This window comes from Lutra lutra, chromosome 9 (assembly GCF_902655055.1).
Source record: "Lutra lutra chromosome 9, mLutLut1.2, whole genome shotgun sequence".
NCBI classification, from domain to species: domain Eukaryota; kingdom Metazoa; phylum Chordata; class Mammalia; order Carnivora; family Mustelidae; genus Lutra; species Lutra lutra.
The window spans coordinates 62,336,813-62,353,432 of NC_062286.1; the positions used below are offsets into that span (position 1 = coordinate 62,336,813).

Genomic DNA, 16,620 nt, shown 5'->3' on the forward strand with positions numbered 1-16,620 from the left:
AGTTAACTGAATGGCCAGAAAATAATTTTAACGTTGTCATAATTTATTACTTTCTAAAAGCCACTTTGGGAAGGTAAATATACTTATTGTGTATCCAAGTGTGCGCTTTTAAAGTGACCTTTCACCCCTCTACAAAAGCACTTGCATCATTAATCAATACTTATGTAATATTTTTAAACCTCTTAAAACAACACATTTTTCTTTCTTTAACACACATACAAACCCTCCCCCTCCTCCCACTTTTGAGCGCTTTAGCGAGCATCCAGCGGCAATGACGGAGGGGGCGTTACTCTGACCCGCAAGCACGAGGGACCGGCAGTGGCGGTCCGCGACGAAGAGGGATCAAATGCCAATACACAGCCCTAGGTTTTCTGGACTGGGTGAAATCAGGCTGGGGGAGGGGCGGGAGCGAGGGGCAGTTCCTATTTCACTCTGGGCATTTTATGGTGGTGAAATTAAACATATGTTAATGGTGGAAACGTCGCTGCTTACCTCTCCTTTGGCACCTAGGGAAAGCAGCTGCAAAACTGGGTTTTTAATGTATGTTTTAAGATGTGGTTTCGGAAGGAACCCCCTGGAATCTGAAACAAGTGCAATAACATAGCAGACCTACTTGTAACTAAGTCCTTAATTTCCTATGATTTTTTTAAAAAAAGAAAATCAATAAAATGTTGCCAGTTATTTATTGGAAATAACAACAGATAGCGGCCCTGATAGGGTGCCGGTGTTAGAGAGCACACAATTGTGTAATGAATTGTAATTCAGAAGACTGTTAAATGTGAACCACAGAACCTTTCAGAGGTAATAAAGTCATTACTTTTTACACTACAGCCAACCCTGAAAAGCTTTATACACACCATTATATATAAATCATACATATATATTTCCACAACACACATTCACCCATTTATATACCTTCTCTATATATGGACTTTTATGGATGGGTGGGGGAAATACTTAAATTTGAAAAACTCGGTTCCAAAAGAATCTGAATCACTATTGTTACCTGAAGAGGCTTTTATTTTATTTATTTATTTTTCAAAGACCTCCCAGTTGCACTTTATTCTTCTCTCTCCTCACCTTCCCTCCAACCATTCTTCTCCACGCCGACCCCCTCCCGTACAATGACACTCTACACTCTTTTGGTTGCTCTGAAGCTAGTTTAAAAAGACAAAGAAGAAGAAGAAGAAGAAGAAGAAGAAGAAGAAGAAGAAGAAGAAGAAGAAGAAGAAGAAGAAGAAGAAAATAATGAAGCGGAGGAGGAGGTGTAGAAGGGGGAGGAGGAAGGGGAGGAGGAGGAAGGAGGAGGAGGAGAAAAGGAGGAGGACAGAAGGAGGAGGAGGAGGCAGGACAAGAAGAACAGGAAGAAGAAGAAAAAAGACAGTAGTGGGAGATGCCGACCTGCTCTGAAGAACTCACGAAAAAGGGGAAATAGTGTAACGCACACATTACAGAGCTTTACTGCAAGTTAATCTTCCTGCTTCTTAAACAGGATTTGAGTGCCCACCCCCCAAAAAGCTGGAGAGAAACAATAACAACAAAACACATTTACGCAACCCAGTTCAGCACACATTTCTCCTAATGTTGAGCATCAAAACCTCTCTTCCTTCCTTAGTGGGGCCCGAAGCTTCGCGGAGCCAGGCAAGCCAGTCATTTTCTAATAGGTTTGAAACTTTACTAAGACAACACGAGAATAAACAGCCGCTCACCGGCGCGGCAGGGAGTGGGTGCGCGCTTGCAAGCCCGGGGCTTCATCTTAAGGCAATAAAGCCCCCAGCCAGGTGGGGAAACGACGGAAACGACGTTCCTAAGACTGAGGAGGGGGAGAGAAGACGCGAGGGGTTGTGGAGCCGCTTGGAGGAGAGGGAAGGAAGGCTCCTCGTTCTGCAGACACACACTCACACACGTCCACCTGCAGCTCGGAGTCTCGCGGACCGCAGCGACCCGCCTCCACCCTACACCCTCCGCGCCTCCTTCAGACTTGAGTCCGTTTGCTTCTCCCCCTCCCCTGCCCTTCCTGATTTGGAATCGCAACGCGGTCTGGGTGGCGGCGGCGGCGGCGGCGGCTGAGGCTACAGGGTGGCGCAGGCAGGCGGGGAGGCTGGGAGGCGGGAGACGCCGGGGGACTTTGCAGACACGTTTCTGAATAAACTTTCCAATCGCAGGGGGTGCTGTTGCTGTACATTTTACGTAAAACTGAAAGTATCCCACGCCAGAGTGAAGCCCGCTTTTTGACAGCGGCAGCGCGCGCGCGCGTGTGTGTGTGTGTGTGTGTGTGTGTGTGCGTGCGCGCGCGAGCGCGTGTGTGCATTAAAGAGACAGGAGTTTATTTCCAACAGGTCTTCTTTAATTTCCCGGGAACGTCTGTGGAAAGACCGGAGGGGCCGGTAGGCTGCAGGGTTTGCGCCTTGGCTCTGGGCGCCTGAGCAGCGCGGCTTTGACCCAGGGCGGTCACCCCACCACCGTGGTCTCCCCAGCTGCTCCTGAGAGCCAGTCGCTCTCTCTTCATTCCCCATTTTCTTTCCCCGGGTAACAGCACAGGAATAGTTGTGCCCTGCCTGTAAGAAACATTTTTCTTTCCGTTCCTCTGTGCTTTAGCAGTTGCTTTTGAGTGGGAGGGGGTGTGTCCATCCCGGGGACCCCGCTCGAGGACCTCCCGCGGCGCGGGGAGCCAGTTCCCAGGGACTGGAACTCTCGGGACTGCCGGTGCTTTGTCCTCTGGCCCGCAGCCGCTCCGTGAGGTGGACGCCTTGGCGCCTTCCTCGCCCCGGGCCGCGGCACTCCCCTTTGGGGGCTGGAACGTGCCCCCTAGTCTGGCTCCTCGTTCTTTATTCCTTGGTCTCTATCTTTGCGACCCTTGGAAGCCTCGAGTCCGTGCTCCCAGTTTCATTCAGACCCAAACGCTTGTCAGGGAGCTCAGATCCCAGTTTCTCCCCCCGCCCCGGCTCGGCCTTGTGGGTGCCCTCCAGCTCTGGCCTGCGCCGCTTCCCTCGCCCTAGCCCCCTCTCTCCAGGCTGCCCCGGCACCTAGAGGCCCCGGAGCTGCCTTTCCCGGCCAGCAACCCTCCAAACTTGGGCTGGACTCCGTTTTGCCGCGCGCTTCCTCCCACCTCCCCTTGCCCGCAGCGGAGCAGTAACTTGGAGGCTCAGCTCTCAACTTCGGGTGATTTTTCTTTGCTATCCTCTCCTCAGGCAAAGTTTCCCGAGCGCAGCCTCCAGGCTCATGGCTTTCACTACGGCCCCCGGCGTCCGCACGCGGGGAGCGAGCGCTGCAGCCGCGCGGCGGTGAGGGGAAGTGGGTGTGCGCGCGGAGGAGGGTGTCCGGGAGCAACTCTACCTGGCTTCCCTCCGCCCGCGCTTCCCGGGACCCAGGCTGTAGACTAGCCGTACACTCATGCTTTTTTTTTTTTTTTTTTTTTTTAGGTAATCTTTCATTTTAGGGTCCGCATCCGGGGCGGGGGGGAGCAGGGCGCACGTCTCGCCTCCCCCACCCTGCTCCCCCCCAACCCCGCCGCCCCTTTCTTCTCTCCCGGCCACGCTGCCGCCACCGCGCTAGCTGCGGCCACTGGTGAGCCCGAGGCCCCAGCGCCCCCTCCCCTCCGCCCGCCCCTCCCCCGGGGGCCGCGTCTGGCGTCTGCGGAGCCCCCCGCCCCGCACCTCCCCCGCCCCGCACTGGCCATTGGCTTGTCCTGGTCTCTTTTTCATGTCCAGCCCCTGATGTGTGTCCATTGGTGTGAGCTTCCCCTTCCCTCCTCCCCTTCTCTCCTGCTCGCCCTGCCCATGTTTTGTGTGTCTCTGTCCATCCAGACTCCTGACGTTCAAGTTCGCAGGGACGTCACGTCCGCACTTGAACTTGCAGCTCAGGGGGGCTTTTGCCATTTTTTTTCATCTCTCTCTCTCTCTCTCTCTCTCCCTCTATCTCTCTCCTCTCTCTCTCTTTTTTTTTTTTTGCTTAAAAAAAAAAAAAAGCCATGACGGCTCTCCCACAATTCATCTTCCCTGCGCCATCTTTGTATTATTTCTAATTTATTTTGGATGTCAAAAGGCACTGATGAAGATATTTTCTCTGGAGTCTCCTTCTTTCTAACCCGGCTCTCCCGATGTGAACCGAGCCGTCGTCCGCCCGCCGCCGCCGCCGCCGCCGCCCGCCCCGCAGCCCACCATGTCTCGCCGCAAGCAAGGCAAACCCCAGCACTTAAGCAAACGGGAATTCTCGCGTAAGTAACCCAATAATAGTAATAATAATTATTAATAATCACGAGAGCGCGCAGGACGAGAAGTAAGAGCGAGGGGGAGAGAGGGGTGTGTGCATGCATTTTTAAATTTTTTCACGAGATGAACCTCCGAGAGTCGGGATAAAAGAGCTTAAAGGGAGAAAAAACAAACAAACAAACAAACAAAAAACAAGCCTCCTCCTATCCCGAACCACAGCCGTACGTACACTTTTGGGATAGCACGCACCTTTTAATTTTTATTTAATTTACAAAAATTTGACTCCTCCTCTTTCATGCTTTCTACTGCTTTATTTCGCTTTTCGATAAGGAATGCAATGATTTCCCCTCCAATTTTGCAAAATAATGAACAATGCTATGGATGCGCACAACTCTCTTGCAAATCTAGAGGAGGGAGCTGAAGGGGAAAAGGGGGGTTGCTTGCACTCACCGAAGGAAGGAAAACGGGGCGGGAGGAGGGGGCCTAAGCCAAAAAAACAATTCCCTGGGAGAAAAGAGGTGAGACTGGCCCTCGGACAGCAGCGCGCTCACGGTCAAGTGTGCATCAGGAGGAAAGTAGTCATCTCCACAATAGTGAGAAAGTGGGATTGTGGGAGGGGGTCCCCGGCGCTCTGGAGTCTGCTGAGTGTGGAGAGGGGCCGCGGCGGCCCGGAGAGCTTGGCGACCGGGAAGGACGCGAGTCTCGGCTGGCGCTGCCGCCTTTTGTTCCGTCCCGAGGTGGGTGTTTGTCCCGCTGCCTTTTGTGCAGGCTCCTCGCGCTTGCCCTTCCGCGCCTCCGCCGCCGAAGTGCAGGAGCAAGGGCCCGGGGCGAGCGGGAGATGGAGGGAGGGCGCTCGAGCGGCCGCCGCCTGGGTTCCCGCTGCCCGCCCCTCCCCGCCGAACCTCAGTGGCGGCGAAAAGACGTGAAAAATAAGATAAAAATAAAAACAAAAATAAAACAAGGCAAGAGGATGTAAAATTTCTTGCCCCCAAACAGAAGCCAAACGCTCAGCCAGCCGTTTTCTGCGACGCTCTCCTCTTTGACTCCCCCACCCCCCCTGCAAAAATCTCAATCTCTATTAGAGGGGGGAAAATACAATTACCCCCTTCCCTAAAACCCCTTTAGTTGCAAACTTAGAGCGCCGTCGGCATGGAGAGGGAGCGAGGAACTCCCTCCTCTTACTATTTTTTGGAAGATTTTCAAAAAAAGTGGAAGTGGATTTTGATTGGGAAAAATCTCGTGTCTGAATGTTTACAAGCACCGCGTGTGCGGGAGCCTCCTGCCAACAAACAGACAGAGGACCGAGCGCGGCGCGGCAGCCCGGGAGCCGGCGGCCGCGGCGGCGGGGCCTCGCCCGGGCCTCGCCGGGCCTCGCCGCGCCCCCGCCCTGCTCGGGATCTCCCACCCCGCGCCAGCAATCGGCCAGCCCGCACAGCGGCAGGCGGAGCGGCGACTCCGCGCCAGCCGGGTCCACAGGCACTCTCGCCCCCAGCACAATGCCCAGACGTCCTCCCAGCCCACCAGACTGCGAAATCGGTTGGGGAGAAACTCAGCTTTGCGAAGCATTTTTATTTTTCAAAGCAACTGAAAAAGCACTTCTGCTCCCCCCTCCCCCGCCCCCCGACGTTCTTGTCCGCAGCTCCGGACCGCTGGGAGGTCACCACGTGCTTTCCTTGCCCCGCTCCCACCGGGTCTGGCCACTAGCCCCGGCCTCCCGAGCTCTGCCTGGCCAGGTGTGTGTGGGGGTGTGGGGTGGAGGAGTGGGGGTTGGGGAGGTGGGCAGAGTAGTATGTGCGAGTGTGTTTTTGGGGAGTGCTGGATCTCCGTACTCCGTGCACCCCACCCTTCAGTTCTTGCTCTCTAACCCGGGCATTCTTGGTCAGGGGTGGTGGTGGTGGTGGCGGTGGTGGCGGTGGTCCTTTTGAGCCTTTATGGGGGTGGTGGGTGGGTTACTGGGTCCTGGCTAACAGAGTGCGTCCGGAAAGGCGGGCGGTGGGCACTTAGGAAAGTTTGGCAGCCGGGGAAAGAAAGGCGTGAGAGGGCCCACATTCCTTCCCCTCCTCATTCGTGACCCTTATTTTAATTTTTGGTGCGATTTAAAACCACTACCTATACGCAGTTTTATATTTATTAAAGGGTTGGAGGGTGCGCATAAGGAGTTGAATTTTTCACTAGGCCCTGGAACTTGTCACACACTTTGGAAGCTCCCCCGCCCCGGCACGTTGCGGGGCCCTCCCTCTCCCCACCCCCGCGCATCCCTCCCTCGTCGCTCTCCCCCGCCCCCCAATCCCCCGGCCGCGCCGGATGCGGAGCAGACGCGGCGCGCGGCGGTGTGAAGTTACAGCCCGGCCAGGTACCGGCGGGAAGGAAGGGCAGTGTTCGCAGGACTCGGGAAAGCCGGGCCCTTCTTCGGAAGGATGCACTGGGGGCTCAAAGGACGAACTAAGGCGTGCAGTCCGGGCTGCTCCCCTGTCCCCCACCCACCCTGGGTCCATCTCGGAACACTCCAAGCTGGGTGGGTTTAGCCGGCCTCTCGCCTAGTCTCAGTGCGGTCTTTGGGTTAAAGGACTAGTATGGAGGGGGTGCGGGGGTCGCTTCTTTCTCATTTTCTGGGTGCGCAGAGGGGGCGGGAGCCATTCCGGTCTTCAAGACCCCCCGCCCCCCCCAGTCCTCCGCTTCTTGGGCTGACTGAGCCATTCGGTCGCTAGGAGGCAGAACAAGATCAAGAAAGCTCAGCGAACTTGAACCTGTACCAGAGCCTCCCCCACTCCCTGCTCTGCGTTTCTCTGCCTGGGAGGGACGAGCTTTGCGAGGGTGGGGGTGGGGGAAACGGACGGTTAGGCAGAATTCCCTTTCTCCCCCCATCACCCCTTATGTCTTTGTTCTTCATTTTGACTTTAAAAATGCTTCTGGCCAGGGCTGCGGAGAAGCGCTGGGAGAGCGGCTGACAACCCGGTGCGCCGGGCGCTGAGTGGGGTGCAGTTTTCGCTTTGGGGGCAGGCATTTTTGGTAGGGGGAGGGAAGGAGTATGCACTCTCAGCCTTCGAGGCAAGGCCAAAGGGCGGGCTCCAGCAAGTTTGCACTTAGTCTCCCGATTCACTTCTACCCCCACACCCTCGCGCAAAGCACGGACAACGGCGGCTACGGCGGGCTTGCACTGCGGCTCTGCAGCCCGACACTTGGCTCCCCCGCCTCCTGCAGCTCTCGCCTCGGAGCCCGAAATCACAACAATAGTAATAGTTATCATCATAATGATGCGGGCTAGCAGCATCATTAATAATGAATAACCGCAGCCGCCGCCGCGCAGCGCACACTAGTGCCCGGAATTGCGGGAGAAACGCATTTGCAGAGGTTCCCCCAAAGTAAAAAGTGTGAGCCTGGGGACACAGAATGAATTTCAGGGCCCGCGCTTGAGGTGTGTGTGTGGTGATACCAAGACTACACCAGGTTAACCCGCCGAGTTTCCCAAGCCTCACTTCCCATTTCTCCAACTGGCGCGGTCAGGGAACAGTGCTCACGCTGAGGCCGGGCGGGACCGCGGTGGACGCGGCAGTAGGGGCCCCTGGCTGCCGGTCGCCTCCGGCCTGGCCCGAGCCCCACGGACCGGCAGCCGCCGCTGCACGTGTTTACAGTGAGCGCTGCCGGAGACTGCAGCCACCAAGGCTGCTTGCTTTGTGCCTCAGAGTCCCGGCGCCCAACTTCACTTTCTGCAAAGCCCGCCCCCGCCGGGCCCCCTGCCCCGGGCCTGTCGCCCTAGCCTTCGCTTTTGTTTCTTTGCTTTTCCTCTCGGCATTTCAGACTAGGTTTGCTTCCTTACCCTGTTAAGACAATCAAAAGGAAGGATTTGGAAAGCAAACTTGAAGGCATACCTCCTTTTCCCCCTCCCATTCCCCCAGCAGCCCTCGTTTCTCTTGCTCCTTCCCTACATTTCTTCTAAAGCTTTTTTTTTTTCCCCCTTCTTTAAATTTATTCCTTTACAACTGCACAGAGGAAGGAGATCTCAGTCAGCCGCTGGGGCATTGAGACGTTCTAGTCTGTTTTGCTGTTTCAACGCAGAAGCATTTTATTTTCCATTTCTTTCTCCTCTAGTAGAGAATTCGCAGCTAATTATTATGATTATTTGCCCACTCCCTTCCACTTCAATCCTGGACTCCCCGCTTTGTAGCGGGAGGTTTAGGCCGGAGCTTAGAAACGATGGTATTGTGGGGGCGAAGGAGGATGGAGTTGAATTGAGGGAGGGGGTAAAATGGCTGAGGTTAGGAATGTTTTTAGGGAAAGAGGAATTTGCATTAAAATACAGAGAACTTATCAGATGCCCAGAAAGGAAATGTTGATTACCACTGAGAAAAGATGTCAATGCAAATCAGTAGACTACACCAAGAGATTTGTATTTTCATATTTTCTTTGTGCCCCACTTCGACTCATTTTTAATAATATAGCAGCAATAATAAGAACACCTTTTGGTATTTCTCTGAACATTACTAGCCAAATGTTTTGCAAGAAGCCCGATGTTAGACATATTTCATACATTAGGATATAATTCTTGTTAATTAGCAATAATTTACGTTAAGAGCATAGAAAATGTTGAGGTTACAGGTTTTATATCTGTACATTTGATCATCTTGTTATTTTCAAGAACTTTGCCTCCTATAAAATTAATTAGGTGAAATGTGGAGGTGTAATCAGCAACCTCTGAATTACCACTTCATTTCCTGGTTTTGATTGTAAATCAGTTCAGTCACTACATTTAGAAGACTTTAACCAAGTCTGTTTGCACCGCATTACCTTTAACTATTTGATACCTAGGAGAATATTTCCTTTTGCTCCTAAATAATATTTCCACTTTCAGAAATATATCAGGCCTTGGAGATTTAAAAAAAAAAAAAAAAAGAATCTTAACGGTGGAGTTCAAAAAACGTTTTTTTTTTTGCAAAGGTTCTACGTCGTACTAACTTTAATGAAGCAAAATATATTATCTCTGAGTCTTTAATCTGTGAACCTCAGCACTTGTAATTAATGCTCAATAACAACAACAAAAGCCACATTTGTTGATGTGTACTTAAAAATCTTTAATTCAAATAGCAGGGATCTTGGAGATGACTTACCTATTCGGTTCCTCTCTTGGTCAAAATGAAAGCAAATGTAGGAGAAAAATGACATAGAAGCATAATGCAAAAGCACTTCCGTTTATCTCCTTTTATTTGAAAAGCGTGCATGTGTATTCTGTATTTATCTTTTGGTCAGTATATTGGGCAAAGAAACATAAGTGCTTACCTTGCTGTCTTTATTAGTGGGAATATAACCTTCATATTCCTGTGGTGACCTTATGTTAAATTAGTAGGAGTACCAGAGGCTAGAAATTATGACATGTCCTACTTGAGCACAGGTGCAGCTAGGCAGGGCTCTCTCAATATTATTTCACCCAGCACATCTGGGAGTTACTCCAGATCTTCCCCCTCAATATTCAGCCTGGGTAGGGTTGAAATAAATTTAACCTGAGTTCACTGGATTTTTGCACTTTATCAAAATCGGTTCCAATATTCTACACTCAAATTAAAATCTATTTTTTGATTCTCTGTGGCTTTAAGTTCATTAAATGTGAAATTGGCAGCTTGCTAAAGAAGGTCAGACTGATTAACTGTTTAAGACTTGTACATTTTCTGCTTCAGTTTTATTAACTGGCAGCATCCTGGATGTGTTTTTTATTTTGTAATTTTTTTTTTTTTTTTTTTTGGCTAGAGTAAGCATATAGTTTCAGGAGCAGAGACTTACCAACTCTCTTTTTCCCTTTGGAAGGTTAAAAAATGATAGAAGCTGTTCAAATGAGATGCTGGAGTATTTTGGTGCAAAGTTAAAAAAAAAAAAGGAAATAGGAATGAAAGACATATTTACCTTGTTATACTGTCCACTGGTGATTATGTGTGTAGAAATAGTCCCATAATGAAGCGTTTTGGAGCTCATTCAGAAAATTAGTCAACTTTGACAACATTAGGCGAAGTATTTCAAGTCTAAAGAAAGGACTTCTCAGCCTTGTTCTGAAATGTGGCGTTTGCTTGACCATTCTGATTTTTACGTGATGGAGGCCACCAAGTGCAAACATGTTTAGAATATTTTAGGCATTCCTTTCTTCCGAATGAAAAAATGACTAATTGGCTTATTTTCTTAAGTACTCAAAAGTATCCCATTTAGCTAATGTGTCTGAGAAGAATTGCCAGTGAATTTGGTATTTCTTTGATTTTGTGGTACTGCTGAGAGTGAGATCAGAAAGGTTTTTGGCAGTATGAATTATGCTGTGTTATGATTATTATTTAGATCCATTTCACAGGTGAATGCAGTCGTTTTCTTATTATGGCGGTGTACATGTGGAACATTTTCTGTGTGATATAGTAGCATTCTAATTTATGAAGTTATGTCTCTGTGTACTTTGGAGTATATACATTCACACACAAAGGGTACGTGTATTTATCCACCTCCCCTTTTATTCTTTGGCACAATGGACAACTTAGTCTCTACGAAAAAAGAAACAAATTTGGTTTCAGTCCATGTTTTTACCAGTTTGGGGTAGTTATTATTTAAGCTTTCTTTATATTCCCTGCCTTAAGGATTTATTTAACAGTCAACATTTTCTAAACTCGCAAACCAGACACAGTTTATAGTATGTGTGTGTGTGTGTGTGTGTCTTCTCAGGAGTTAGGCAAGTCAGAGAGTTTTCTTTAAGTATATGATGATTTGCCTCATTGATAAATTTGCTTTCTTGTTGATAACCTTCATATCCTTATATGTTTTAGGTGCTCATGTTTTCTGGATATTATATGAAGGAGCCTAGAAACACTTTACATAATGTGGCGGGATGGATGGGGTGGAGAATGTATTTCCCCTTTTTCTCTCTTCTCTGGCGCTCTAATAATTGTGCTTTTGTTTCTCCAACCACAGCCGAACCTCTTGAAGCCATTCTTACAGATGATGAACCAGACCACGGCCCTTTGGGAGCTCCAGAAGGGGACCATGACCTCCTCACGTGTGGGCAGTGCCAGATGAACTTCCCATTGGGGGACATTCTTATTTTTATCGAGCACAAACGGAAACAATGCAATGGCAGTCTCTGCTTAGAAAAAGCTGTGGATAAGCCACCTTCCCCTTCACCAATCGAGATGAAAAAAGCATCCAATCCCGTGGAGGTTGGCATCCAGGTCACGCCAGAGGATGACGATTGTTTATCAACGTCATCTAGAGGAATTTGCCCCAAACAGGAACACATAGCAGGTAAATGAGAAGCAAGGAGAAAAGCTGTTTGCATGTTTTCTTTTCATTTTCAGAGGTGCTGTAGCCAAAGCACTAAGGAGTGGTGAAGTGCTTTCTGTATTTCTCCATGTGAACTGTCCATGACAGCCCTGTAATGTTAAAATAATCATTCCTATTGCTTCCGTCCAGAACACAAAAAAATAAATATTTTCCACTTCACTGAGTCAGATGTAGGTGCTACACACACCTGATACCCTCTATCTGGGTCTACTGATGCTGAATTTCTCTTCCTTTTTTTCTCCCCTTCTCATTTTTAAGTGTTGAACCTTACTATGTCTGGCCCAGTTTCCACTGTCCATCTCCAGCCATGGTGACCAGTCGGAGGTGAAAGTGGCCACATAGACATTTGGTAATTCAGCCGATGACCTCTTTGATTCAGAATACCTAGTCAGACCTCCCTAGGGGTACAGTTAGTTCTCAAGGCTTCCATGAAGTGGGGTGGGCTGGCAGGGCATTTCGGAGTGGGTAGAAAGAGTTAACTGAGCTTCAGGGCTAGCCTTGGATCCATATTGGCTGTCAGCCCGTATGGGGCTGTAATTAAACACAGCCCCGTGGTGGGATGACACCGTGACCTTGACTTTAAGATGCCATTTTCGACTGGCCAGGCCAGAGTAGAGAGGGCAGTTGCTGAAGCGCACAGACATGCTTACTCGAAAAGTTTAAGGGCATGTTGGAAATTTCAAAAGGTTGGTTTGACAGGAACGGCTGCTCCCTGCATCCTGCCTCCTCAGCTAAATGATAAATGCTTCTCTGTGCTCTCTCTTGTCTCTAATGTGGTTTTGACAGATGTATCTTGATTTTGTTTGTGGTTTACACAACCACATGTCACCCTTACAAATGTCCAGTCCAGACTTCCCCTGTTTCTGCTATAACACAATGTAAAAATTCTCTTGGAAATATACATACACATATTCAACAGCTCTCCTTCCTTCGGTTAATTTTAGCAGAGAGGTAGCTAGGTGTGTGGGTTTCTGAGCTGCTCACGGGGAAAAGGAATTAGCGGCTAACAGGGGGACTTAAATCCCTACTCTAAGTGATAAACAGCAACCCTATATAGTCACCCTTAAAACGTGTTTTTGTGAAACAACAGTGATTTAACACTCAAGACAGAGTGAATGCAGAGTATGTGGTGACAAAAATGCCAAGCCTGTTGGTGGATCCCTTTCTTCTGTTTCCCCCTGCCCCCTCCTGTAAAAGGCAGAAGGTTTGTTCAGTTTTAGGAAAGATAATGCATATAATCAATTGATTCACTGAAACTTGTCTTTCTGACCTAGTTTGACCACAGAGTTGAACTGTAGTAGGTCAGTGGTCCAGAGGGGATTAAATGTCATATTATTTCTCCTTTACCCCTCTGAATTTGATCATTAAAATCAAACGTGGCATTTTCTTTCTTTCTTCTTTTTCTTCTTCTTTTTTTAATGCTTCCTGTAATAACCCTCAGATACTTTTCGTTTAGTGAAATGAGAAATCTGTACCAGAGAAGCTGCATTTACAAAATATTTTTCTAGAATCCGCCACAGTTAGCTTATGTGACAGGTAGGTTAAGATTTCATACCCTCGCTCCCTATTCACGCCCCCCCCCCCCCGCAAGTTGGAGATGGCAATGACCATTTCCATGTGCTGTCTTGTGACTGGAAGGAAAACGTAAGGCATGATTAATGAAGCAAGAGCAGGCGGAAGGGGATTTGTTGTCTTCGGAGATCCAAAGCCTTTCTAAATCACCAAATATGGAGTAACACTTGCGTGATGTAACATTGTATTTACATATCGAGCTGCTCGTTTAAAAGACAAAACACAGTGTCTGTCAAGCAGGAATTAAAACCACACTTCTTACTAAGGTCCCAAATAGGTTATTCACTCTCAGATTAACCAGCTCCAAAATTCTGTGCTTCTGTACTTAGAAGAGGAATCTAAACGCTGGGGGAAAGGCATTATAGTGAAAGCTTTTTACTGTGATAGTTGTGAATCTACATAAGGAAAGAAAAGATATTTTCCTTAACTTCTGGTTGTCGTGAAGGTTTTTTTTTCTTTCTTAAAATCTAGAGCAATAGCAGAGCCTAGAGAAGCACCCCACCCTGCCAAAAACAAGAATGAAAACAAACACAAAAGAAAGAAAAAAGAAAGCAAATTTAAAATATGTTTTAGAGTGCTAATACTAAATGATTTCACTGAGATGAAAAGCAGTGTAAGGTAGCTAAGATATTCAATGGGTGCACCGGCGCTGCAACCCAGGTGAGGTAAACCTTTCATGCACAAATAATTACAAAGCCTTGATTCCTTTCATTGTGTTTAATCACCTGTTCCCACCCTGGAACTGGCTGAACATAAATAGCGTGATCACATCTCAAAGCGAGATGTCAGTAAGTAGAATCACAACTTCTCATAATTCACAGTAATGAATTAAGAGTTTCCTATGGTGAAATTAACATTCTACCATTGCACATAAATTAACATGCCCTGGCCCTCAGGTGCCTCTGAAGGGAAGTATTGGAAGACGGCTGTGCACTATTACTAGCCCATTTCTCTCCAGCATGTTTTCCGAGTTCCAAGTCTGCTTTTCTTTTTATGGCAAGGAAGGAAACAATAAGAATAATCACTCAGTAGATATTTGAATTGTGTCACAAAAAAGAAAGGAGAAGCAGTGCTCCGTATTAGGAGAGAGATCTATTGATGAATCTCTAGAAGAATATGTTTGGCAACCACATAAAAGTAGTCATTTAAGAGCGCTGTGTAGGAAAGGCTTTATTAAAGTGATGTAAGTTGGATTTGAGCTCAGTGTGCTCTGTGCCATTTTATAGGCAGGAAGCAGGAATAAAACAGTGACAGATTTTTCTTAAGATAAATAACGCTTAGAATTTGGGGGCTTTCAGATAGGAGAATAAGGTAGAGTTCCTTAAATCCTTAGTAAAGTGATATGCATTTTGACTGGACACAGGCCTCTCCAAGATGAGTGTTTCTTTTAGAAGGGATGATTTTTACCTGGCTAATAGAAGGGGCTGGACTCTAGTACTTCCCCCCTGTACTTGCGTTAACATATTGCCATTAATCAGGTTGCTTTTTCATTTCATTCAAATATTCAAAATATTGTGTGACTGTGATCCATTGAGACCATTGCAATAGTATCCGTTTAACTGGAAATGAGCAGGTTATATTGTGGGGGGCCCAGTGCATATGTTTGTGGGTCAGATACTCACCATGAAGTATGAGCAGCCTGTGACTGGCAGTGAGGCCTTTTAATAGGGGTGTTGCTGTGTTTTCTAGTCTCCTATTTTATGATGGGGGAAATACTCATCAAAGAGTAGTGAATGGGAAACTGCTGTTCAGTTAAAGAAAAGGCCAAAAATATAATCCCACAGTGTCAGATTTGAGGTTTTGGCTTATTATGCACAGAAATCTTCAAATTAGGATTGGGCTGTCATGAAGTTAGCTTTTTAAGAGAATGGGAGAAAATATGACCAGTGCTATAAATTGTAGTCAAGTCTATTGCCATTGATAAATATTATTTTTTTCTCCTTAAAATCATGAACATAGGCCTTTATATCAGGGTATTTCAAAATTATTTGTTTAGGCAATATACCTCATCACTGGATAAAAATATGTAAGATAGTTACTCTAATGGTGGGAGAAATACTAATTCAAAACAGAAATACAGTAGCATGTTACTTAAAGGTAAATCAAGTATAACATACTTACGCTTTTTAGAATCTAGCAAATCAACTTGCCTTTTCCTTTTGTACCCGTTCTAATTCTTTCCCTAGCTCAGACTGGATTTGGGGATGTATTTGTGTACCTCATGGTGTAATTGTAAATGAGACTATAAATTATAGTATCCTAGTATGACTACTTATTTTTAATTTCTCTTTATTCATGTGATTCTGAATAAAAACCACTGACTTCTGAAGTGAATTTTTAGCATGGTAGCTGAAAAAGCAAACAGCAAATAAAAAAACAAAAACAAAAAAAACCCCAATGTGCTGGTGAACATTTTACTTACCTTTTGAATCCAGAGAATAGAGAATATTGTTTCCTTATATATATCTGGGATTTTCATTGGGAGCCTGTGTTTGTGAGGCCACTACCCAAAGACTCATGTTCATGAGTCTGGGAGTCCTATATACAAGCTGTATTTGTAAATAAGACCGAGAAAGGTTGTGAACTGGCAGCTTGGATGTTTTGTCAAAGTACAATGTCAGAGAAACTCTCTCTAAGACAAATTGTAAATAGAACTGTCACAGTGATTGCATGATTGAGCCACAGAAGTGTCTTACAATTGTTGGCATTGTCAGAGGACTTTTGAAAGCTTAATTAAACACAGTGGCCCGCATGGCTGCTAAATTTGCTTCGGAAAGCCAAAAAGGAAAAAAAAAAATCTAAAATGTGGAAGATCCCAAAGGTCCCAAAGTTTTTCAGGCATTACCCTTTCGGTGACACAGAAAAGATGCATTGTGCATTTTTCTAGTTGTCTTTTATAAATAATAGTTTTGAGAATAGGGCCACGTGATATGAAGATCATCCTGTATGTGATGTAGAGATTGTGTTAGTTTTTCTGTCTCCTGCTGTTACAGACAGTTAATGTAAAAATGGCCTTTTATTGGAAACACAAATATGTATTCACTTCAAGAACAGGAACAGAGGGGGAAAGTTTCCTTCCCATTCTCTGTGTTCATTCTGTGAAAGCTTAAAAAAACAGTACTGTAATTTCTTAAATCACCCCATTCCTTGCGTCTGCAAGTTGTGCCTTTTGCTTTAAAGGATCTGAAATCTGTTTTGCACACCTTTCTCCTTGTGAATGTGGCATTTAATTGTGGAGCTGCCCATGGGCTGGAAAATGCAACTGGGTGTAGAAACGGGCAGGCAATGTCAGGACAGCAAACCTTAAGCTCAGGGAAGAGGGGAGCTGGATGCATATTAATGGCACATTTTCGAGTCCTGGAAAATCATTAATTTCACACTGTAGCCTCAGTGTAGTTTGGATAATGTGGGAGGACTAAATTGGAGTATATGACAAACGTGCAAATCCTAGAGAAGGATTTTTCAGAATTCCGTGATTTCTTAAGTGAAAGTATTTAAGGAGGGAGAATAGATGAATGGTGGCTGTGCACACTAG

The 16,620-nt window shown here is 47.0% G+C and overlaps 1 protein-coding gene across 8 annotated transcripts in view; it reads left to right on the plus strand.

The window, feature by feature from the left end:
• Nucleotides 1-2,333: 2,333 nt before the first annotated feature.
• BCL11A (BCL11 transcription factor A) overlaps nt 2,334-16,620 on the plus strand; it is a 102,832-nt gene continuing 88,545 nt past the window's right edge. For 2 of the 8 annotated variants that reach the window (XM_047744544.1, XM_047744543.1), the window contains exons 1-2: nt 3,632-4,216; nt 11,145-11,474. In XM_047744544.1, the coding sequence (XP_047600500.1) occupies nt 4,162-4,216; nt 11,145-11,474 (385 nt within the window). In that variant the 5' untranslated portion in view covers nt 3,632-4,161. Of the gene's footprint in view, nt 2,561-3,341; nt 3,568-3,631; nt 4,217-11,144; nt 11,475-16,620 lie in introns of those variants that run through there. The other 6 variants (XM_047744541.1, XM_047744537.1, XM_047744540.1 and 3 more) reach the window with 5 other exon arrangements.